This window comes from Rousettus aegyptiacus, unplaced genomic scaffold (assembly GCF_014176215.1).
Source record: "Rousettus aegyptiacus isolate mRouAeg1 unplaced genomic scaffold, mRouAeg1.p scaffold_m13_p_11, whole genome shotgun sequence".
Classification (NCBI taxonomy): Eukaryota; Metazoa; Chordata; class Mammalia; order Chiroptera; family Pteropodidae; genus Rousettus; species Rousettus aegyptiacus.
In genome coordinates, this window is record NW_023416286.1 from 5,864,531 (window position 1) to 5,889,275 (window position 24,745).

The 24,745-nt window shown below is 40.4% G+C and overlaps 1 protein-coding gene across 2 annotated transcripts in view; it reads left to right on the plus strand.

The window, feature by feature from the left end:
* MTMR6 (myotubularin related protein 6) overlaps positions 1–24,745 on the plus strand; it is a 29,948-nt gene continuing 5,203 nt past the window's right edge. Inside the window, exons 1-12 of one of the 2 annotated variants that reach the window (XM_036228447.1) lie at positions 43–218; positions 10,710–10,826; positions 12,414–12,576; positions 13,782–13,939; positions 14,140–14,268; positions 17,171–17,305; positions 17,926–18,039; positions 19,342–19,474; positions 20,196–20,305; positions 20,692–20,817; positions 22,996–23,045; positions 23,467–23,667. In XM_036228447.1, coding sequence (XP_036084340.1) covers positions 195–218; positions 10,710–10,826; positions 12,414–12,576; positions 13,782–13,939; positions 14,140–14,268; positions 17,171–17,305; positions 17,926–18,039; positions 19,342–19,474; positions 20,196–20,305; positions 20,692–20,817; positions 22,996–23,045; positions 23,467–23,667 — 1,460 coding nt within the window. In that variant the 5' untranslated portion in view covers positions 43–194. Of the gene's footprint in view, positions 219–10,709; positions 10,827–12,413; positions 12,577–13,781; positions 13,940–14,139; positions 14,269–17,170; positions 17,306–17,925; positions 18,040–19,341; positions 19,475–20,195; positions 20,306–20,691; positions 20,818–22,995; positions 23,046–23,466; positions 23,668–24,745 lie in introns of both variants that reach the window. The other variant, XM_016165139.2, reaches the window with a different exon arrangement.

Here is a 24,745-nt window from a genome sequence, read left to right on the forward strand (position 1 = left end):
TTTGGGGAAGTGTTTCTAGGAGACGGCGCGGGTCGGCTGCGCCTGCGCGGTGGACGCTGCCGGGGGCGGACGGAGGGACCGCGGCGCTGGCCCGCTGAGCTAGTTCCTGCTGGGTCTGGGTCGCCGTCGCCGCCCAGGTCCTGTCGCCTGATGGTCCGCCTGTGAGGCGGGCCGCCGGCTAACGTCGCCTCGCGATGGAGCACATCCGTACGACCAAGGTAGTCGGGCGCGGGAGAGCCGTTCGCCGCCGGCCCGGGGCTGACCGGGCGGGGGCGGCGGACCACGGCGATCGGTTGGCCCGACGGGGCCGAGGAACGTTCGGGAGGGGGCCTGGCCGGGCCTGGTCTGGGAGGGCAGGGCCGGTTTGGGCCAAGCAGGCTGTGGAGCTCCCCGTACCCGCGGAGTAAGATCTCTCTTTCAGTCCAAGGCGTTGGGGTGCGGATGATTTGGGCTGCTTGGGGTTAAGTCCCCTGAAATCGGTCGCCGCCCTCTCAGCAGTGCATGTTCTTGGGCAAAATGGGGGCTGCTTTAGCTGCGGGGCCTTTCAGCCTTTCGCCGCCCGGGACAGGAAAACCGGTGGGTCCTCAAGTTAACATCACGATGTTGCATAAGCTTCTCCTTGTTCTTTCTTCGCGTTTAATTGTCCCCGTGTCACACCGTCTTGATTCAAGTTTTGGAGGAGAGATGAGCACTAGGCTCCACCTCACTTTCTTGTCTTGGTCTCCAGTCGTTTAAATTTGGTGTTTCCCTTTCTGTGGTCACATTTAATTGTCTTCGGAGTAAACAGAGGCGTTACCGAGAAAGGAAAACTGTTTTGCTATCCCAGATTTTAAAGTTACCGAGAAAGGAAAACTGTTTTGCTATCCCAGATTTTAAAGTCTAGTGGAACTGTTCTTCAATTGAGCTTATTAAATTCCATGCATCATTTTTCTGTGTGGAAGGCAATTGTTCTGAGGACAAACACGTCTTATGATTCTTTTGCAAATGTTAAAAAAATTGAAATTGACATCAAAATATTACCAAATTACCAACAGCATTTCACTTAGACTTCAACTTTGGGATGGAGAAAACACAGAGACCAGAAGAATTGAATAACATAATTTTAAGATCGCTGGGAAGAGGACCCAGTGTGCATCTTGACTCTGTTTGCTGAAACCATCAGTTAATCGCTGCTTATCCTAGAGATACCGTTCATTTAGGAAAATAGCAGACATGGGTCATCTACATTTGTTCTACGGAGAGTTTGAGAGCTATGTCATTAAAATGTTTCACAACCCTTTTTAAGGTGTGCGTGAATTTTTACTAGAGCTTGTTTTTAGCACTAAAAAAAAATCCCTCTTTTTTTTAAACGAAGAAAAGTAAAGTAACTAAAATTCAAGTTGCTGGAGCCTAAAATTTGGAAACAGAAGGGTGATTAAGTAAATAACCTAGTACAAGATGTAGAGGAGGCATAGAGTAGGCATCGAATCAGGTTCTGATCCTGGTTGCAAGGTTCCAGACATGACTTCCCTCTGTACCAGACAGAACTGATCTTTGCATCTGCCATAACGCTACAGTGCACACATAGCACACAACAGCAAAACAGTAACAGTGAACCGAGTTTAATAAATTAGATTAGAACAAGCCTTATTCCCAGGAGGATGGTAAGAGTGAATGAAATGTTGGAAAATGTTTAGGATCCCTTGCCTTATTTTAAGCCTTTCTGCTTTAATTTTACGATGAATGTTTATCTTTGTTTTTATTTGTATAGTTGTAGCTCCTCTGACTTCCTTAAGGTTATTGCTAGTGACTTTCACTTGGTCTAGTTAAATAATACCAGTCGATGGACTTTCTTCAATTAATTTTTTGAGTTAGTCTTACCCTTTTATGGTGAGTCCGTGCTGGTGGTTTAGTTAAGATCCTTTTATGACTTTTTAAAGACTAAAAGATTTCTGATTAGTTTTCTATTCAAATTATTTCGCTAGTGTGCTCCTTTATTGCTTTAGGTTATTTTTCTAGCATTGGTCCACTTCTACCCTGGAATAATCTTTAGTGCCTGTAGACTGCAGTTAAACAAATATTTGCAACGTACTTGTTACGTGCTAGGCACTGTGCAGACACTGGGTACACAACAGTGAGCGCAGTTGACATAGACCTCATCATGTGTTCTGATCATTGTTGTGTGGGCTATATTTTCTTAAATCATAACTTAAAAGATTGATTTGAACATAGCCAACTTTTTGTTTCTATTATGCATAGCCTTCACTTGGACATAGTTAATTTGCTGCAAAAATAATTGTAAGCATTACAAACTGAAAATGAATTACTTTATTTAGTTGTTCTGAACGCTATGTGGTTTAGCCACTATGATCAAGAATTGACTGTGGAGTAGAACTGTGTAACTTGTGATTCATTCCGTGTTGTTCAGATAGCTGTACAGTTGACCTTTGAACGACTTGTGAGTTTGGGGCGCTGACCTTTGTGCAGTTGAAAATCTTTGTATGCCTTTTGACTCCCTCAGAACTTACCTATCCTTGGTTGGTATCAAAGGGGGATTGGTTCCAGAACCCTCCACAGATACCAAAATCCATGGATACTTACTCAGGTCTCACATAAAATGGCGTAGATCAATGCACACTGTCAGCCCTCTGCATCCACAAACTTCCAACTATAGGTTGAAAACAGTACAGGCGTTTGTTGAAAAACGTCCTATAAGTGGACCCACGTCATTCAGACCCGTTTTCAAGGGTCCACTGTATTTGAAAAGTAGTAACTATATGTCAGCATAGCAAACTATAGTGTTAGTTCACAATTTTACATACAAAATTATCAGTAATCTCTTAAATAACCCTGTCAGTTGGGTACATTTACAGATGAGGAAATAGGCTTAGTGAGTGTAAGCAATCTGTCCAGTTAGCTCATGTGGGTTGGAGTCAAGATTTAAACCAAGGTTTGTCTAACTCCAAGGACTATGTAATAGTTTTTTCCATTGCCTCTCTAGTTTTAATCTAATTGTAGAAATATATTAATATTAATTCATAAATCCAAATAACTCTCTAAGAGCTTTATATTCTTCAAACCTCTTCTGGACATAAGTAAACAATATTTCATGGTATTGTTTTTTGTATATTATTTTGCCTAAGAGTTTTATCAGATAAAGTATGTTAAGGAATACTAATAAAGTGGCTTTATAAGTCTAAGATTCCAGAACACATATATCATCCTGCTTTGGTCACATTTGGTTTATTAACTGGATAACATCAATAAAAAGGTCAAGTCGACTTTGAATTTCTGGAGGAGCATCTCCGAGCTGTCATCGTGAACAGCGTAGTTATTCCCTATCCTTTCGAGCTCTAATTTTGTCATAACGAGTAGGCTTGCCAAGAAACGGCGGGAAGTATGCAGAGACAGGCTTTCTCTTTCTCTGCCAGGCTCCCATACTTTGGCTGACATCATGTATTGATGTCGAATTTTGTGCTGTTTGTGAATGGAAGTTTACAGAATGAAATGGAAGAATGTTTGGCTCAGTTCCGTATGAAAGACGGAAGAGTGTGTTAAAGAATAGAATGTCCCATGAAAATCCGACCCCACTAGAGCTCAAATTGAGTTATTCTGAAAGTAGTACCCAGTTCGTCTTAGCTTGTTACCCCCTTTTGTCATTAGAATGTGAGATCATACAGGTATGTACACAAATATGTTATCTGTTACAAAGGGTGAAGGAGATGCAAAACTAAGAATGAATGAAGAACAAGGAGAAAGTGATATTATTTTAACTGTCTTTGAAATATGAGCCAGTAGACTTTGAGGAGCACCTAATGCTTTTCCCCACAAACTAGTAAAGTACCATTTGGACTCACTAACAAGTGAGAAAACAGAGACTTGCAGAGATCAAATAAAATAACTGGGCCTCCCTGACTCAACAGCTAGCCCTCCTGGGGAAGAGGGGGAGCTGGGAGATCGAATCCTGGTCTTTCCAGTACCAGTTAATGGTCTCTTAACCATTACACTTTCCTGCCTCGCAGAGTAATTATGTAGTCAAGAGATTTGGGTGGTGAGAGGTAGATGGGCAGTGGGAATAGGAGTGGAAAGGAGGGGGCCGATGAGAGGAACTCAGTGGTAGGGTTTTGTTTAGTAAGTAGCTGATTATGAGGGTGTAGAGTTAGGGCAAAGGTCTGGCCCAGAGAAATAGATTTGGGGGTCGTCAGTGTTTAGGTAATCATTGACGTTTCCTGTTGTGGGTGAATTTATGCAAGATACGAAGAGGCTCAGGAGAAGAGTGTGAAGGGGAGAACCCTGGGAATACGCAGAGGAGGGAGAGCCAGAGATAGAGTATTAGGGGTAAAATGGGGGTGGTGAATCAGGGAAGCGGAGGAAGCAGTCTTCCCTGTCTAATACCAAACAAAAAGCCCTGCCGTTATAAAGCTCATTTCCTAGTTGAGAAAGACATAACGATAAAAAAATTAGTAAATCAGATATATAGTATGGTAGAAGGTGGTAAATGCTGTGGAGGGTGCCAGGGTCCAGGTGGGGGGGACAGTTGGAAATAGGGTAGTTAGGGAGGTCCAGACCCGAGAGAGGTGAGGGAGTGGGCTGGCTTAAATGGGTGGGGGAGGGGTGGGAAGCGTCCCAGCAGGCCGGGCGTGCCTGGTTGGTGACAACTAGCAAGGAGACCAGTGTGGCTGGAGCAGAGTAAGAGAGGAGCCAGCACAGTGGAAGGTTAGAGTGGGGGACGTAGAGCCCGAAGGGAAACGTGGAATCTTTGCTTTTAGGGAGTGGGGACAGGAAGGGATTCATGGAATGTCAACTGCGTCCAACGCTGCAGGAGAGCGAAGTAGGGTAGGTCAGAAAAGTGCCCCAGGATTTATGTTCTGTTTCATTTGGCGACTTATGCAAGCAGAAGCTGTTGTAGGAACTGGGGAGACATGGACCAAACAAGATAAGAATCTCTGCCCTGTGATGCTTACCTTCCACTTCACGGGGGCTCTGTCTTTTCGATAGCTAATTCTTGGTAAGGTATAAGGACTCCGAGTGTGGAATAATGATTGTGAGAGGCTCAAATGGGTGTCTCCATAGAGAGGGCTTGAGGGCACACTTCGTCCTTACATAGCCGATGTCATGTAGTTGTCAAGTGAGTACAGCTGTTGGCCACAGGACTTTGTGGAAGGCCAGTGGTCCCTTCCGGTCCAGAGGCCACTTTTGTCTCTTGGGAGCAGATAAAGATCTGAATTTTCTGATTGTGATTCTGTGTATGTGTGATATCCTGTGTTTTTCATTTCCTGCTTTATAATCAGCTGAAATTCAAACTTCCTGTATAGACCATCAGGGGTATATTTAGTGCAGGCCCGGAGTTGACAGCAAGTCAACTAAATGGCCCTTAAAGTAACTTGCTAGCATTTCCTATCCTCACCAAACGACCACACCCTCCAGTTCTCTTCTCCCTGTTCCATTTTCTTCTTCTTCGTTTCTTCTCTGTTTTCCCCTGATGTCTTCCCCCTCCCCCAATTTCCTTTTTGCCTTGGCGATACCTGTAATTAAAGGATCCTGACACTTTCTGCAGTACCTCCGTGTAGTGACCTGAAAGGCTTGTAGATGCTTCCTCAACATCTGACTTAAAACATTTCCAAGACGACGCTGGAAAAAACCCGGAGCAACGTCTGGAAAGTACTTTAAGTTCCTTGGCGAAAAGGGGAAATACGAAGCAGCAGCTGGTGTTTAGAGACTGGCGAAGTCTCGAGTTTGAAATGTGTGTGACGATTTCAGCAAAGAAAAAGATCTGATTTCCTTTATTTAAAAAAATTCATCTTAGAATTTGCAGCAAAACACGCAATAATCAGTATATTTTCTCAGAAATTCTCTTACTTCCTCCAGAACAAGTACTAAATCAATGTTTTGGGATGATTTCAGATTAATTTTATTATCTGTCACATCCGTATGGAATTGCTGTATTGAAACATCATGTAATGATTTTCTGTCATATTTTCTTGGGTGGCATGTAAGTTCGCATTTACGAAGGCAGTGAACAATCCCCAAGTTGTGATGGGCAAGGTGGACTCTTTTCTCCCAGTCTTACATTTCCTTTGATGGACGGCAACCAGTCGGACGAGCTTAGCATCTTTTAGAAGCCTCTGTTTTTCCTTCCTTCCTTTTCACATCAGTTTTAGCATCTCAGGATGAGCTTCCTCTTTGCCCTGTGTGTTGCAACTTAGTCTACGCCCTTACCGCAGCTCTCCCAGACACCCCTAGATAACTTACTTAGCCTCTTACCTGGTTACCCACCGCCAGTCTCTTCCTAACGCAGCATTTTCTCCACATCGCCATTGGAAAGAAAGGTCTTCTTGGAAACCGTGTCTGGTCGTGGACTGCTGTGCTTAGGATTCTCCCTTTGTGTCCTTTTTTCTACCTTAGTCTTGTTTCTTTGTATCAGGTAACACGTTAAGCCCCTCCCCTTTACATTATGTCTTCTGAGAATTCTGTACTTTCTCTTTATTAGTCAAGTTTTAATTTTTGCTTTCAACACTTACAGTAGGAAAACATAGTATTTTTTTTTCACTATAGAGGATGTTAGAATATCAAGTTTGCTTTTGAAATCGTGTACCTCCTTCTTTTCTCCACTTGAACTTGACAGTAGTTTAATACAGAGACCCATCAGGGCTCCACTTACCTCATCAGCTTATCAGCTGTGGTGATTAATTTGCGCACTCGATTGCTTGCTATTCGGCAGGCAGGCACGGGGCGGAGTACCAGCGTTTATCACCCAATCTGACAGCAGCCCTGGAGGGGGAGAGTCGGTTTTTAATGAATGAATTAGCAAATTCTCTTTCCTGGTGCTCTGTGTCAATGTGCACGTTCTTCCCGTGTTCTTCCAGGATGTGCGTGTGGGAGTGTGTGTCGCGTACACGTAACGCAGTTGTGCGTTTTAAAGGCCCACCATGGAAACAAGCTCTTTGTGAAGTGGGAGGATTAGATTAGCTGGGGCCTTACCTGCCTGAGAAGAGAGCACAAAGGTGGAGAAGGAACCCACCTAACGCGAGTTAAGAGCCGGAGGGACTAGTTTGGAGTTACAGTTAGAAGGAGTGTTGGTGGCGCTAGAGTGACCTGGGAGCCTCTTCAACATGCAGATGCCCTGCGTCCAGCTCCTGAGCGGGTGAGTGGAGTTGAGACGGGGTCTGGGATTTGTACTTGGCAAAGCTTCGGAGATGACTCAAATGAATAGTAAGTAGCTAGGCTTTGGAACGTGTATCTAGGTAACCAAAATGAAAACTCAAACAAAGGAAATTTCAGGTAATTGTGGTTATTAAAATTAGGTCTATAGTGTTGTGAAGAGTATTTTTAGCTGAATTTCCAATCTTGATAGACACCCAGCCAGAACTACAGCTCAAAAGGAAGAGCGACTTTGAGCTAATTGGGTAATGGGGTAGGAATAGAGGACTGAGTCCACACATATATTTAAAAACAAACAAACAAACATGAACTATCACCGTATACTCTATTAGTAATTCGTCTGTTTAAGTTCATTTATTTATGAATTGTTGAATGAGCATCTACTGTTCATCTACTGTGGAGGGCAACAGTCCCCAACCTTGGTGGCACCAAGGACCGGTGCTCCTATGAAAATCTAACGGCTGATGATCTGAGGCGGAGCTGAGGCAGCAAATACAGATGAAGCTTCGCTCGCTTGCCCACTGCTCACCTCCTGCTGTGTGGCTTGGTTCCTAACAGGCCACGGGCTAGTACTAGTCTGTGTCCTGGAGGGTTGGGGACCTCTGGTGTAGGGAAAAGGAGGCGGAGAAAAATGAGAGTGGTGTGTTATAAAGAAGAATTCCATTTACTAAATAAATCCCTTGGTGATTTCAGCAAAAGAGACCGCTGGTAGATTGTGGGCCCCTTCCGCTTTCCGCATGGGAAGTACCTTTGTGGCGGTTCACCCGAGCTCAGCAAACGTGTTGTGTCGGATGCTCTACTAGCCATCTCTTACTCAGACGTAAATAAGAGACAGTCCTCGCTCCGGGACATGTTGCGGCCTTAATGGGAGAGACAGAGACGTGAGCAGGCGACTTCCTTCTGATGCAGGAACTGCTTAAATGGTGGAGAGGGCAGATTTTAAGAATATTTAGGCTCTAGAATTGGTAGGAATTGGTGATTCATTGAATATTGGGGGTTGAGAAGAAGATGTAGGATGATTTCCAGATGTCTAGTGTGGATGACTAGATGAGGATGGAGTAACATTAACTCGGATCAGAAATACAGAATTAGGAACTTACTTGTGAGCGAGGGGGAATTTGTTTCATTTTCAGCATGCTTAACATGACTCTGAAGACATCCAAGGTGGAGCAGCATTGCAAAATTACAATAAATAATAAGAAGTTATCATGGCACTGGGCATACAATACCTCACTACTGTCAGGAATCATTATACGTAGAGTAGACAGTAATCTCTCAGGAGCGATCAGAGCTGGTCATACGATTTTGGGGCTTATTAACGTGCAGACGAAAACAATGAAAGTTGGATAAGATTGCCTACAGAGGGTGGAGCCCTGAAGAATAATAGTAGGAGATTGGGGATGGGCAAAAGAGGTAAAACCCAAATGAAAGAGCTGGGATTGCATGGAGATGATTGTGTGCAGAGGGTTGTTTGCCTTGTAGAGAATTGTTATTTAAGGAAGCGCAAGATATATTTGTGACCTTTTAAAAATCCTCGGATTTAAAAACCTCAGATGGAGTTTAAAAAAAAACAAACTGTAGTGTTCAAAAGTAGCAAACAGTAGTTGATCCTATTGTTTTATAGGTATTGAAATTTAAGTTTTGATGTGAAATGTGTGGTATAATGAAGTTAGATTTTTAGTTCAGGAAGAATTAGTCCTAAACTATGAAATAACGTTGACCTCCAAGGGATATCTTCATTCAGCTTTTTTTTAAAAAATCTAAATTTATTGGGGTGACATTGGTTAATAAAGTCTTATAGATTTCATGCATACAGTTCTATAGTACGTCATCTGTATGTTGCATGGTGTGGTCACCACCCAAAGTCAGATCTTCCGTTACCACGTACCTGATGCCCTTTGCTCTTGTCTTCCTCCCCGTCCCCCTCTCCCCTTGGTAACCGCTGTGCTCTTGTCTGTGTCTGTGAGTTTTTGTATGTCTTGTTCGTTTGTTGCTTTCAGTTTTATGTCCCGCATATGAGTGGAATCATATGGTTCTCCACTTTTCCCCGTCTGACTCATTTCGCTTAGCGTGATTATCTCAGGATCCATCGACGTTGTCTTGAATGGCAATGTTTCAGCTTTTCCTATGGCTGTGTAATATTCCATTCTATACCCATACCACATTTTCTTTATCTGATCATCTATCAAAGGACATTTCTGGAAGGAAGTTTTCCTATTGCCTTAGGGACAAAGTGTAAAGATCTTACAGCTTTGTATGTCACATCAACTGTCAGGTCTGAGCTGTATGAAGTAGATCATGTCTCTGAGTTTCCAGAGGAAAGGGTTACAATTCATTGCAAGTAGAGTTTTGTATCAAAAACAAATATTTTAGTTTTACATTTAAATTTTAATTTATTCGAACAGGTGCTGTTATAAGTAAAAGAACTTCCTATGGAATTAAATTTCTTGGAAGGGGCCGCTAATTAACCTTTTATATGGTTATTGATTATTTTGGAAATCATAACTTCAAAATGGGGGCATTTTTTCTTCAAATTTAGTAAGGGAAAAGAAAATATACGTGGGGGGAAAGTATAGAATTAATGAGATAATGGTTACCTAGCTGTTTGAAGACATACGCAATTTAAGGCTCTATAATGGATAGTGCTGTAACTGTGGATGGAAATTTTTGAGTTGGTATTAGTTATTTTACCCCCTCCCCCGTAAGAATAGATAGTAATAATTACTGTTTTTTTCAAAATAGTGGTCCCCTGTACATCCCTGGCCAGCTCTAGTTCCGCTCTCCAGTGGCAGCCTCGAGTGTGTGTGTGTGTGTGTGTGTGTGTGTGTGTGTGCTCATCCACGTCCACTGTTAATGAAGACGTGCTGTGTACCTCATTGCCTCAGCCCTGAAAGGATGCAGAAGCAGCATGTGACGTAATCCAGGCCGGGGGTCTCAGAGCCCCTAGGAAATACAGACCTAAGAGGTTGAGGAATTGATTTTCTGAGAAGGATTCCTGGGAGGAGATGCCATCAGTGAGCCTTGAAGAACACTTAGTGCTTAGCCGGACAGAAGGGACTGTTTTAGGAAGGGAGGACGGTATGAGTGAGTAGAAGCACAGAGCCGGACACGCAACATCGTCCTGGGTGGAGTGGTAAGGAGAATAAGTGGGGATTCGCCACCATGTAGCTATTTCCTGATTTGATTTTTCTTCGTAACTCTACCTAATAACCTTATATATTCACTACTTGACTCGCCAACTTGAAATAAAATATATTGACTCTTGAATACAGAAAACACTTTTGCTTATTTATACCGCACCCCTCCTTCCCGTTCACCTTAATATGTGTGTTAATATTTTTTACAGGTTTCTTCTCTGTTGGTCGTATTTGTAACTGTAAATAGTACCTTTGTTGTTTGTGATTTATGTATTCCTCAAGATATGTGATATTTAACATTCAGCGTTAAATCAACTCATATTTTTGACAGAAGAAGGAAAAATTTTGAAGATGGTACATTTAAATCCTGGGATAATAGAAGAAGAATGTATATTACCTTTGAAATGAGAATAACATCTTTTTTTTTTTTAGGTTGAGCAAGTGAAATTACTTGACCGATTCAGTACCAGCAACAAGTCATTGACAGGGACACTGTACCTTACGGCCACACACCTGTTATTTATAGACTCTCACCAGAAGGAAACCTGGGTAAGGAGGAACTCTGCCGTTCTATTTACTGTACTTATAATAATGGACTTGGTCTATTGCGGTGTTTTATTTTGAACACATACAAAAAATTTCAATCAGTTGCCTGTCTCAACCAAAAAGTTTTCACTCACCTGATCACTTCTTCCTTCCCTCCTAATAAAACAATAATACCATATGGAATTCTTTTGTAGAATACCAGAAAGATTCGTTTATCTGCATATATAATAATAAAATACCTACTTATTCCTTTTAATTTTTTAAAATCTAAATAATATAGGTTTATGTTAACAGATCAAACGGCATATATTCCATAGTATTTTCATACCAAATTGAAGTTAGAGTGTTAATTTATTTATTTGCTAGTACAAACAGTGCAGTAATGGATATTTTGTATATGTTTCTTCCCATATGTGTGCCAGAGTTTCCCTGGGGTTATTTGGGAGTAAAATTACTGGGCCTTAGATAAGTGCAGAGTCACCCTTACTAATATGCCACCGCTCCAAAGGGATTGATTGAACATGTTCTCAGTAGAGTGTGACACATCGTTTGTCATCTTCGGCCACATGATAGTGTCATCTTTAAAATTTTCGCCTAGCTGGCGGGTGTGTAGTCATGATTTTGCAGATTACAAGGAGACCTTACTTTCAGATATTTTGGCTTTAGCTTTCCTTTTCTTTTTCTGTTGAGTCGTTTGTCCTGTTATTGATTTTCCAAACGTTCTGGCGTCTGTGTTTCATCAGGTACGTGTGTTGTACATTACTTCTCCCTGCGCATGGCTTGTCTTGAGTCTGTTAAAATGTAAAATTTTAGCATAATAGATTTTTCATTTTTTTTAATGTTTTCTGCTGTTTTATGACTTAAAGAATTCTTCCCTGCCTCAAGGTCATAGAGTTTCTCCTCTAGTTTCTTCTAAAAGCTTGTGTTTGCATTCTAAGTATACGTTGTTAACATATCTCGGAAATATTTTGGTGGGTGGCGTGACACACGTGGACGAGGCGATGTGAAGGAAAAGGGTAGGTTGATAATCACTAGGAAAATGGAGGGAGCCAAGTGAGGAGTCAGAGCTGCAGGGTCCCGGTTAGGGGAGACACTGGGAGTGTGTGCGAAGGCGCCGGGCTCACCCGAGGGTCCAAGAGAAGGCTGTTGTCGTTGGAACTCAGTTATGTGGGGAGGGACTTGAAACGAGACTTGAGAAGTGGAAACTCGTCCACAGCTGTGCCACGCTGAGTGCCACTGCTACGGAAGGAGCATCTAGGGGGGCTCTTTACAGTAATTCAGGTGAGAACCAGCGAGAGCTTCGCAGCTGGGGGAGGGACAGGAGATGGGGAGAAGTAGGCAGCTCACAGACGCCTTTGGGGAATGCAGTTCTCTGGGTTTGGTGACGTATCGAATGTGGAGTGATGGAGAGAGTATCAGCACATTTCTGGCTTGGGCATTGGCATTTAAAAATTTTGAGTGTGAATCTGTAGTATATAACTCTGGAGACTTCATTCAAAGGGGGCATTTCTAACATTCGTGAACTGTGGCGAGAATAAGATATTTAGCGGTTTTTAATAATGGCAGTCAAACATTTTTTTCATGCCGTAGATTTTGCACCATCACATTGCCTCAGTAGAGAAACTGGCCCTGACGACTTCTGGGTGCCCACTTGTGATTCAGTGCAAGAACTTCAGGATTGTGCATTTCATTGTTCCCAGAGAAAGAGATTGCCATGACATTTACAACTCTTTGCTACAGCTGTCAAAACAAGGTACTGTTCTTGGAGCCCAAAGCTGACCTGCTCAATTTCGAGACAGATTATCTAAGGGCCTTTATTTAATATCTCATTGTTATTTTATACTTTAAGTTATTCTTAAGTCAGGTTCTTATGAACCCTATTCTAAACGTTTTGGCCCGGAAGTAATTAGAAACAGGAGATCGGAGTCGTGAGGATGGGTTCCGAAGCATGGGTGATGGTAAGGACAACACGAAGCGTTTATAGTACAGACTTCAAAACTAGATTTATATTAATGTTTCTAAAATCTGTTGGTACCCAGTAGCACAGCCTTTGTTTTTAAGTGTCCCATAACCAAGGGAATGACTTGGAAATTGATCACTAAATGAAAAATTAAGGAAGATCAAGCTCCTCTGGTAGCAGGGGGACTAATTTATTTAATCGACTAGAGTGGAGCATAAGGGAGATGAGCAGAGAGAAAAGAGGATGAATCCTGCTTTAGCTGAGGTGGGAGTGAGGAGGACACAGGCCCTCACCAGGGTCTTAGCACTGCTGCGCCTTAGGGATCTGGAAGCTTCCTTCCCCCAACACGACTGGAATTACGGAGATCTCTCCAGGGGGACGAAGCACAGCAGTTCCTAGGTGCTCCTTCTTGTTGTTGAACACCTGGGTCGCAGTCCTCTAGGGGCGGGTCCGCGTTCACGCTTCTCTCCTAACACGTGAAGCCTACGACATTTATCCCATTGTCCCAGGTTAGGCCACATCTTATGGTAAAGATGCTTCTGGGACTTCAGGGGCCTGTCGTTGTTCAGAAGTAAATGCTCTCTGGACCAATGCGCCTTGCCATTTTTGGTCAAAACTGTAGGAGTATGTACACAATTTCATGTTCCATATGCTACCTCCAGTTTTTCACTACATCATTAGTCAGTTTTACATTTCATTTGGGATAAATGGTAGGAAGTGTCTATTCGTGTCTCTCAAATTTTACTTTTAAGAAAAGGAAATTTTGCAGTAGGGTATTTAATGTATAATTCTTATATTATTTATTAGCTTTTACTGATGATGTAAATTAAATCTCAGACTGAGAACAAAATATTTGGTTCAAATATGTTCTTGTGTTAGCCATATCTTTGAAGACTTTAAGGAAAAAATGGAGGGGTAAAACTGAAAATTACTTTTATTTGTGGTGTATTAAGTCTCACAATTGGCATTTTAACATTTATGTATTTTATATGCTATAGCAAAATATGAAGATCTCTACGCATTCTCTTATAATCCCAAACAAAACGACTTAGAACGGCAGCAGGGCTGGCAGCTCATTGACCTCGCTAAGGAGTATGAGAGGATGGGCGTGCCAAATTCAAACTGGCAGCTGTCGGATGCCAACCGAGAGTACAAGGTACCTTCGCAGCCTTCCGGGGGAGTCTGGGAAAATGTGGGTACCGGCAAGTCAGGGGCTACCAGAGAAGCAAGCTGGCTCTGTATTGCTGTGTACCATTCTTGCATTTACTAAGTTCTAAGGGTTTTAAAGGCATTTTTTAACTTCAGGGTTTTCAAACTACATATGTGGAATAGTTACGCTTTATCTGATTTCTACAGATTTGTGAAACTTATCCCAGAGAACTCTACGTTCCGCGAATAGCAAGCAAGCCGATCATCGTGGGCAGTTCCAAGTTCCGGAGCAAGGGGAGGTTCCCGGTGCTTTGCTACTATCATCGGCATAAGGAGGTGGGCGCTGCCCCTGACTGCGTGGACGTGGTGCTTGACCCCTCTTCAGGTTTCAGTCTCAAAAAATCACTTCTGCGTTAAGAGGTCGTTATTATAATGATGCTGACAGAGAAGTGCCGGTTTTTCACTTAATTACATTTTCAGAATTTTAAAACCAAATTACCCTGAAATACAGAAACTTTCATACTTGCCATCTTGCTCCCCCCTCACTCCACTCTTGCCTCCTTCCTTCCTTCCTTCCTTCCTTCCTTCCTTCCTTCCTTCCTTCCTTCCTTCCTTCCTTCCTTCTGCTGTGACTTGGAAATAACGGGACTAGTGAACTGACAAGTTCTCTTCCTCGCCTGTGGTTCTCTTTTGATCCTGCTGGTATTGAGTGAAACCAGATACTTTTGACAAACCAACCACTGAGCAAAGGGAGAGAACCAAGGGTATTTCAGGCTCCCATTTAATAAATAGTAAGCTCTTCAGTTTGGGAGTGTTTTGCAATGTCAAGAGGCGAAGGGGGCATCTTTGAACTGAGATACGGATCTGTCTGTAATAGGGATCGCTCATGATGGTAAAATTTCCCCTGCGGCCTGGAACAGTGAGCCAGGAAGTTTGACAGTTAAATGCTTTCTGAGTGTGAAGTCCTTGGGCTCTTCTGATTACCTGTAACTTTCAGAGGGCCAGGGGCATTTTCTGTACCACAACCAGGAAGTTGAGGAATTGGGTGCCATTTCTGACTCCTAATTTCTTGTGACCTGATTTTTTCCCTCAGGAAGTTTTTAGGATCTTCTTGCTCCCAGCGTTCTGAAATTTCACAGTGATGTGCCTTGCCGTGTCATATTAAATTCTATCTGGAAGCTCAGATCTCAGTTTGGGGAAGTTGCTCCTCTGTTTCTTTGATAACTTCCTCTCCTCTATTAATTTTCTCTTTTCTGTGTGTGGGTGAGCTGACGAGTCGGCTTCCTAACATTAACCTCCATTTTTCTTAACTTTCTCTTTGAATTTTTCTCTCTTTCTATTTTCTGGACAATTTCCTCAACTTTATATCCAGTCCATCTCTTAGATCTAGTCTCTCCGCCCCCTACCTGACGCTTTTTTTTTTTTTTTTTTTGCTATAGTGTTTTAAAAATCTAAGAACTCTTTCCTGTTTTTAGACAGTTTTCTATTCTTAGATGTCATTACTTCTCTGAAGATATGAAGGATCTTGAAAAAGAATCCTCGTGTTCTCTACGTCAGTTATCTGTTTGCTCAGAGTTTGTTCTGTTTATTTTGTTTTCCGTTTTTTTGTGTCTTTCAAATATCTGATTCTTGGCTGGCCTTTCAAAAAGAGTGGGGTACTACAAAGCTGTTTAGAAGACTGTTTGTATGCATGAGTGATCTCTATTTTTGGATTATTTCTGCCGTAATTTTTGTTCCAATGTGTGTGGTAGGTCTGGCCAGGATCCAAGTGTGGGAAGAGGGATTGGAAGATCAATCAGGTTTTACTTACTCCTGGTTATTTTTTTAAATTTCATTTGGGGAGGGGGGGATGCAGGACCTGTCTTCACCCTCCGCACAGCTATGTCCATTGTCCAGAGTCTTCAGGTTAATCCTCTTCATAGAATAAACTGTGTTCAAGACCCAAAAGTCGGAATAGTCCTTACACAGACATTCAGCCAGCTCTGCCGTTTTCGGCCACACCCCGTGCAGGCTTTCAGAATGCCAGATCCTACACCTTCCTCGGATTTTGCTGTTCAAAGTATTTGCTTCTCATTGACTCAAACCATTTGGCAGCTTTCTTTGCTCTGGTAAATTGGTTATTACTTGTCACTCTGCTTTCATTTCCCTAAACTGTATTGACATCTGTACTCTATTTTTGTCTCTTTTCTCATTCTCTTTGACTTTTTTGGTTTTATACATATTAAGTTTCTCTATTAGAACTATAAGTTGAGTTTTAGAAGGGAGCCGGAGATAAAAAGTAAAACTTTGAACAAAAGTTCCTAATCTGCTTTTCAAAACAAAGTCATAGGGAGTTATGACTGGTCGTGACCTCTGTTTGACACACTCATGTTTGTATACATGTTTTATCAGAAGTCTAGGCTGAAAATAGATATTCAGTGCCCAGCTCAACAAATCAGGAAGTAGTTCTGAAAGAAATTTAATAAGGCAGTCCTCATTTTCTTCTACCTTAAATCTTTATGTTTTTTTTTTTGAATGTGTGAATTTAAATTGTGTGACTATGTGAATTTTATATATCGTTTTTTCCCCTAATGATACCGTGATTGGAATGTTTGGGTAGAGTTAAGTTGGAGTTGGTGTGGATGAAGGTAGAGAAAAATTATATAGGTCTAAATCTTGTAAATCTTTTTTTAAGACTTTGAACAACAATAAATATTTGATGTTTGCTACTTCTGACAGATATTTTTGTTCTTTTAGATTGACTGACTATATTTTAACCCAAATTGAATCGGAGCTCATTTTTCTCATTTTATGTCTCATTTTATATGAAGATTACTGATTTCTAATTAGAGATCTGAAAGCCTTTGGAAAGTAGAAGTTCAGATCCTGTTCTACATTTATTTACTGATCTCTTACTTGAACTTGAGTTGAAGGTATCTTGTTATTTAGGGCACAGAATGCAAGTATCTTAGTAGGTTACGTGATAGGAGATTGACAAGGACTGCTTCTAAGGACCTAAGATTTTTTTCATCAGACTAGTTAGGGAGGCATTTAGGTTTCTTAGAAGAGAATATTGGAGAAAATTAAGTAACTTCAAGGTATTGAAATAGTATTTAATTCAAATTGGATTTCAACATTAATCGTCCTACCAATTTTTAAACAGATTGCACATTTGAACTTTTTTTTTTCTTTTAAGCATTTTTTCGACACATGTTTTAGACATCTTTGGATAATCTGTTTTCTGTCCTTTTAAAATCAGGCCGCCATTTGTCGGTGTAGTCAGCCACTGTCCGGATTCAGTGCCCGGTGCCTGGAGGACGAACATTTGCTTCAAGCCATTAGTAAGGCCAACCCGGTCAACCGCTACATGTACGTCGTGGATACCAGGCCCAAAGTACGTGTCTCGGGTACAGGACAGTCTCTTAGTTTAGTTATCTTCGTTACTTTAATCCTAAAGGGTTGATCAGCTTGTCCGTATTTAACATCTGAATCCTAGTTTTCAGCTAAACGAGACTAATGATCCTAAGGGATAGCGACTTAGGAGACCACTTTCGCGGTAACCCAAATGGTGATTTCTTAGGTTTTCTGATATATGTAAATTTAGGAAAGCTGAGTTTTATTGGGAAGTATTGATGGCGTATTAGTATTATGTTATTGTGAAGAAATACTAAATAGTGGGTGTTGTGAAACCTTAGAAATTTTTATTACTTTTTTTTGTAGAATTTTCATTTGGCAAAACACTTTGTGTTAAAATAATGGACATTCAGGAAAATAAGGAAAATAGTTAATGAGTTAGCTTAGGAAACATTAAATTAGAGAATTATAAATAATAAACAGGAAATAGTTGGTCCGTTAGACATGTTACGTAAGATTAAATTTTTGTCATTGGAACAAATGTCAGAATCCCTTTTTCTTCTTATAAACACAGTTAACCAATTCATATAGGATCCTGAAACTAAAGTAATTAAAATCCTCAATGGTAATAGCTAACATTACTTTCAATTTTTATTATAGCATCGCATGCAGAGCTGGTGGGCTACACAAAAGGACATTGGCAGAATTATAGTGAGGATTTCTTCAAAAATCTGGAATGATGAGAAAATAAGAGAAAGCGATGAGAAAAAGCGAGTGAGCGATATAGACCACAATTTTAGTCAGCTTTGTTGAAAAGATTGGTAGCTGTTTTAGAAATAATTCTCATCATCATGTAGTCTCACGAAAGATAATAGAGAAGACAGAAGATAATTAATTTGAGTAAATTAAAGAATATTAAAAATTAGAAACCGATAATTTGATAAGCTCTTCTTTTGTTAAAAAGGCTTTCTTAGTAGTCAAGAGTATTGATGGGTATCTCTTGTAAGAAAAATTCTATTTTACTTTCTTGTATAATATAGGTGGATTAATTGTTACAACTATTTTTAGGTGGTGTTAGATATCTGAGGGCAATTTGTTTCTCAGGAATCTCTTGTTTGTGTAATTGACTTCTGCAAAGAAAATATATCTTTAATTGTTTTGTTTTAGAAGTAAAACTTAAGTAGTAATACTGTGAAAACATTTTAATATCTAACTCTTACCTCAGTCGTCATAGGTGCTAAATGACTGAGTCAGTAAATAAAATTCAGCTGTATTTGTTATAAACCTGGGCCCCAGTCCACTGAATGAAAAGTTACTTTTTCTTCCCAAAATTTAGATTTTGTTTCATATGAGTTCATAAGACTATTTGGTCAGTTGTGATAATGTACTACATAAAATCCTAGCCTGAAAGAATTAAACATGGCAAATCTTAAGAGAACCTCTGATAGTATTCGATCTAAAAATTGAAGATTATGGGACTCCGAGCAGCCTGCTTTCTCCCTAGAGACCAGTTTATCTTTGGCCCAATTCTTGGAGCTGTGTCAAGCTGGCGGACTATGTTCTGTGTTACATACTGTGTCGGCTCCCAGTAATCTCTACTATGGAGGACCTCAGATAACCTGACGTATATTTCAGGTCTGATTTCCAGGGTCTCTGGGGCTTTCTGAATGATTGCGTGCTCCAGGCTTATTCTGAGGTGACTTTCATAGGTTCATTCTGTAAAAAAAAGTGCTCAGCTGTGAATCAGGATTTAGGTAGAACTTTTCTTTTTTAAAATTTTGAAATGTTACAAACATATGGAAAACTGAAAATATAAGTGAATTAGTTTTATAAATTATTTGTGGGGAACTTCCCATTTGACTTTGCCATTGTATAGTAATCACGTTGTTACTGTATAGTGGCCTTTACTATTATTAACATGTGATGTGTTGACTTGTAAAAAATGGTAGCGCATTCAGTTTTGATAAGTTCCTTTAAACTTTCTGCTAGCTGAAATGTGGTATATTTAGTGTTTTCATGATATGTCGGTAAGTTGAAAGCAATTAGTCTCTAAATTTCTAAAATTTAAATTTTTAGCTGAATGCAATGGCCAACAGAGCAGCTGGAAAAGGTTATGAAAATGAAGATAACTATTCTAATATTAGATTTCAGTTTGTTGGAATTGAAAATATTCATGTCATGCGGTCCAGCCTTCAGAAATTATTGGAAGGTATGATTATTGCTTACCTTCTAGTCCACTTTGTTCTATAGAAATATGCTAGTCAAACATAAAATTTAAAGTTATGTAATTTAAAATTTTCTAATAACATTCTAAGAAGTACAAAGAAACAGTTGAAATTAATTTTAATAACATACTTAACCTAATATATTAAAAACATGTTAACATATAATCAATATGAAAATTGGTAATGCTATGTTTTACTTTTTTTTTTGCCTTTAATCTTAGAAATTGACTGGTGTGTATTTTACACTTATAATACATCTCGGTTTGGACTACCCACACTTCAGATGTTCAGTAGCCATATTTGGGTAGTAGCTACTGTATTCTAATGGTTTTACAAAAAATTGTTATTGTTAGACATTTTCGATTAGTCAGTACAGTTAAGATTAATTTATGCCAATGTTCCATTCAAGTATTAAAGTATCTTTCTAGTCATGCTGTGTAATTAAAAAAATTTAAATAGTAGACTATTTTTAATTAAACACTTGTGCTGTAATTTTTTTATAAAAATAGTTAGGAACATTTTTTTCAAGCACAAGGAATGATGGAAAAATGTAACCAAAATCCGTTATTGAGCTTCTAATAGCACCTTTTCATTTTTAGAGTCTTAACTGTTTATTTGTCCTCTTTTTCCCCCATTCACATATATATCTTGAATACAAGTGCAAACTCTAGCCATTCTAATTGAATCATTTCCTCCCCTTTTTAGTCAGTGGTACCAAAGGGCTTTCTGTCAATGATTTCTACTCCGGTTTGGAGAGCTCGGGTTGGCTTCGCCACATCAAAGCTGTACTGGACGCTGCGATCTTCTTAGCCAAAGTAACTCCATTGCTCTTTCTGATTTGGGGTTTATAATGGTTGGGAAGGAATGGATGTATTCTGTTGGGCGCTGGTATCTTTTCCAGTCCGATAACTTTTATTATGTTTTACATTTTTTAATGAGGTTCACTTAATTCGAGCTTTAAAAATATCATGTAGCACTTCATGTAGGGACTTAAAAAGAAATTCCCAAATACTTTGAAAAGCATTTTTGTCTTTGTTTGCTTTGTGTTTTCTCGTTTTTTGGAAATTATGCTGCGACAGCATTTCATGGCAGTCCTAGCTCTTCTTTATAATTCGATACTTAATGGTTCCTGATAAGTAGACTTACTGATTCGCTTAAAATGTGTTCCGCTAGAATCTTAGTGTGCGATCTGTCTTTTCAGGCGATAATGGTTGAAAATGCTAGTGTGTTGGTGCATTGTTCTGATGGCTGGGACAGGACTTCCCAGGTGTGTTCCCTTGGCTCCCTGTTATTGGATTCCTACTACAGAACGGTCAAAGGTTTCATGGTAAGGAGATATTTGGGTAGACCCGTGGTTCTCGAACAGTGATTTCGCGCCCCTGGAGACACTGGGTAATGTCAGAAGCTTCGATTGTTACAGCCCGTGGAAGGGGCGCAGCCGGCACCCCGCTGGCAGAGGCCCAGGATGCTGTCAGTGTACTCAGCTGCACGGGCAGCCCCACGGCAAAGGGCTGTCTGGCCCACATGTCAGTGGTGCTGATGCTGAGAGACCCCGGGTTAGACTGACTTCCGTTTTGACCACCTTTTTTGACAAAAGGTTTTAGATTTCAAAGTTTTTTCCCTAACAGTATTACAATAGAAATACTCAGTATGTTCCCTTCATATTTATCTAACAAATGTAAGTAAAGTAGTAAAACAAGCCATAAATAAAAGTACTTAAAAATCATATTTTTGAAGAAATGTTCTATTTAAAACTCCAGTTGTTAGCTGTATTTACATGTTAGGAAACATGGTTTATATCTGAAGATTAGATTTCTAGTCAAACAGATTTTCTGCTTTGTGAGACTAATACCCTGGCTCCTGTTGTTGTTTTGTTTGTTTGTTTTGTTGTTTTTTAACGTACGATCAGATTAACTCATGTTTTCAAAATTTACATCTTAACTCATGGCAAGTAAACGAAGAGATGGGGGAAAGTTTTCATTTATTTGGAATTATTAATTGCCATCTCACAGCAAGGAAAGGTCCCAGCAGCATGGTTTTGAGGCACTGACTTACTGAATCTGAAACAAGGCAAATGGAAGTGCCGCTAATAAAACAGCGGTCAGCTTACTGTGGGAGTGTAAGACAAGGAACGTGGTCTTCGCCGCGCTCGGCTGTGTTTGCTGGCCAGCCAGAGGAAATCACGTGATGCATGACCAGGGGCAGTACGAGAGCGTCTCAGGCAAAAGGAGTGGTGGGGACGAAAGCATAGCTGTGTTAGGTGACTGCAGGGGATCGGGGTGAGCTGGGGGGAAGGGGTGCTTGGGAGCAGGAGAGTAGAGCGGGGTGAGGGCCTGGGGAGGAGGAGACCAGAGTTTGGGTAGTGAGCTCCATCAAAAGGCTTTAAACACAGGAAACAGTAACTTGCTTAGATTTTCTTTTTTTTAAAAAAATGGCTTGGTGTCTTACAGGCAGTGGGGAGTGGGAATGGACGCTAGGAGACCAGTGTGGGAAGTGGTACAACTTGGGAGAGAGGAGAGGGCTAGGACTGAGGACGACAGGGGTGCAGGAGGAGGTGACGGGTTCACCCCCCAGGGATGTTAAGGCAGCAGAGTGGGTGAGCCTGGCGCTCGGGTCGATGTGGAGTGGAAGCAGGGAGGCCTTCTGGGATGAGCCGGGCTCTGGGCCCCGCGGATGGTGCTGTGCTCTGTTCACTGAGATGAGCGGAGGCCAAGTTCAGTGAGAGGGTCTGAGATGTGGGTGTGTAGCAGGGTGGCAGAGGCTGAGGCTACAGCCCATGATCACCTGCCCAAGGCCACATGGGCGTGGGAGTGGTGAAGCTGGGACCTGAGTCCACGCGGTGCGACTCTAGAAACCGCATCTTTACTTGTCCATCCGGCCGTCCAGATTGGTTTAAGACAGAAGCTCAACATGGCAGTTTTGACATTGAAAAGAATGCAGTTCATAATTATATAATGAAATTATAGGGTATAGTAAATACTAAGGAGATACATTGTTTAGTAGCCTGAAAAAAATTAGAAGCCTATTATTTCAGTACAATTGTGATAGAGAAAACAGATAAACACAGTCCATCAAAGAGTTTAGATATTAACATTTGGATTTGAATATAAACTTTTCATTGGTCTCTTTTTCCTTCTGTTTTTTAAAAACATGGTGGAAGTAGCGTACAAATAAGCCAAAAGGCTGAAAACATAATCCCAGTCTAGCACCCACGATTAACCACTATTAACATTTTGATTTACATTTTTCTACCCCTTTTCTAAGCATGTATCATTATTATACATACAAAAATGTATATGTAATAGTGCTATATAACAGACACTTTTCACTTAAACTAATAAATACAACCAAAAATTATGACTATCATATTTCTTTTAATGTATCATTTTCACTCTTTATTAAACCAACCTCTAATCCAAATACTATTTTTAAGATAATAGGATTTAAGCCATACTAAAAAAAAAAAAAGGTTGTTATAAAAGGGATTTTACTTTTTCTCATCAAGGTCTTAATAGAAAAGGATTGGATCTCCTTTGGACATAAATTTTCAGAGCGGTGAGTCACAGTTACATATTTATATGTTTTGTAAAATTAGTAAAACTAGTCAGAGTGCCAGGATGTTTCTGTTCTCCATGAACTCGCATGTTCAGTGGGAGGAGAGACTGTGATACAGATTTTTGTATGAAGACTGATTTAATTTTTTCTGTCATTTGATTCTCATACCTTTATTAATTTTCATGGCAATTTATTACTTTCTTGTTTCTCTGGATTATAGCAGGTAGAAGGTAATAGACCCTTTAAAATTGTGGTTGAAAAACTCATTAGGTATAAATTGTTTCAATAAAAACATTGCAGTTTTTTTTTTTTATGCCAACATAGCAGTCTTTTAGGATTTTGTTTTTAAATTTAACAGCATTTGAACAATTGACTTCTTTCAGAGACAGTTTTAAAAGCTTGTACTTTCTGGGGGGGTTAGGTGTGGCCATTTGGATGGTGACCCAAAGGAAGTCTCACCGGTGTTTACTCAGTTCTTGGAATGTGTGTGGCATTTGACCGAGCAGTTTCCACAAGCTTTTGAATTCAACGAAGCGTTTCTTCTTCAGATCCATGAACACATTCATTCGTGCCAATTCGGAAACTTCCTTGGAAATTGTCAGAAGGAAAGAGAAGAACTCAAGTAAGACAGTTTGATTAAATGGGCTCTTTTTTTCCCTACTTTACTGAGGTCTGACATAAATCATTGTTGAACTGAATAAGATATCTTGACAGTATGAACTAGAACTGAATTTTATTGTAAGGGTTTTATTGTTTGTATTTCTGAAGCCAAGTACCCTCTGAATATCCCTCACACCCTCAGGTTAATGGTAAAAATATATTTTTAAAATTCGTTTTGAAGCATAGCACACATATGTCGTAAGTCTGAAGCTCAATAAATCTTAAACTCATCCACTTGTGTAACCAACACCAAGAAGAGGAACCATTATTAACATCCTAGAATCTCTTCATGTTCCTTTCTAGTTTGAATTTATATTTAGAAGAGAAAAATCTTTATTTTCTAGAAAGTATTGGTTACTAAGTTTTAAAGTGTGGTAAAAAATTTAAAAACTCTGGGTGGTATAAATTCAGGTGAAGCCTTAAAGCTGTCCTCACATTTCTAAACAGACAGTTCTTTGGGGAAATAAATCTCCGTGTGCTGGATGCAGTGTTTGTCCGTGATTGGGTCTCAACACCTGTCCTTTGGGATCAGGGGCTTCAGGGAAATCTGGGGTGAGGCTATGAGAGGGCTTTATATGTTTTCAGGTTGGATTTCTGAGTTCAGATTTCTTACAGTAGTCAGTAAAGAGTAGTTACAGATTTTGGAACATCCAAGTGGCATATTAGAGAAGCTAACTCTGGTAGTAGTTTGAAGACAGCCCCATACTGTGAGTTCCCAGCAGAGCTAGGGGCAGGACTGAGTGCACGTGGGGGATTCTCAGACGTGTAAAGGAACACGAGTGACATAGAGTGTGATGGAGATGAGCGACTCGGGACGTGCGACTTTAGCTCTGTGGTGTAGCTCACGGCAGATTTTCATAATCAGGAGAGGTGAGTCCTGGGTACAGAGCCGTTTAAAGAAAAAACTGTCCTGTTTATCAGACATCCTCATAAGTAGAAGGATGTTGATAAAAATGCATATTTTTCAGCAGTTTTTCTCTAAGAACATACCTATTGGTCATCTTAGGGGTTGTGAAAAATGCACAGATTCTCTCTCTTTA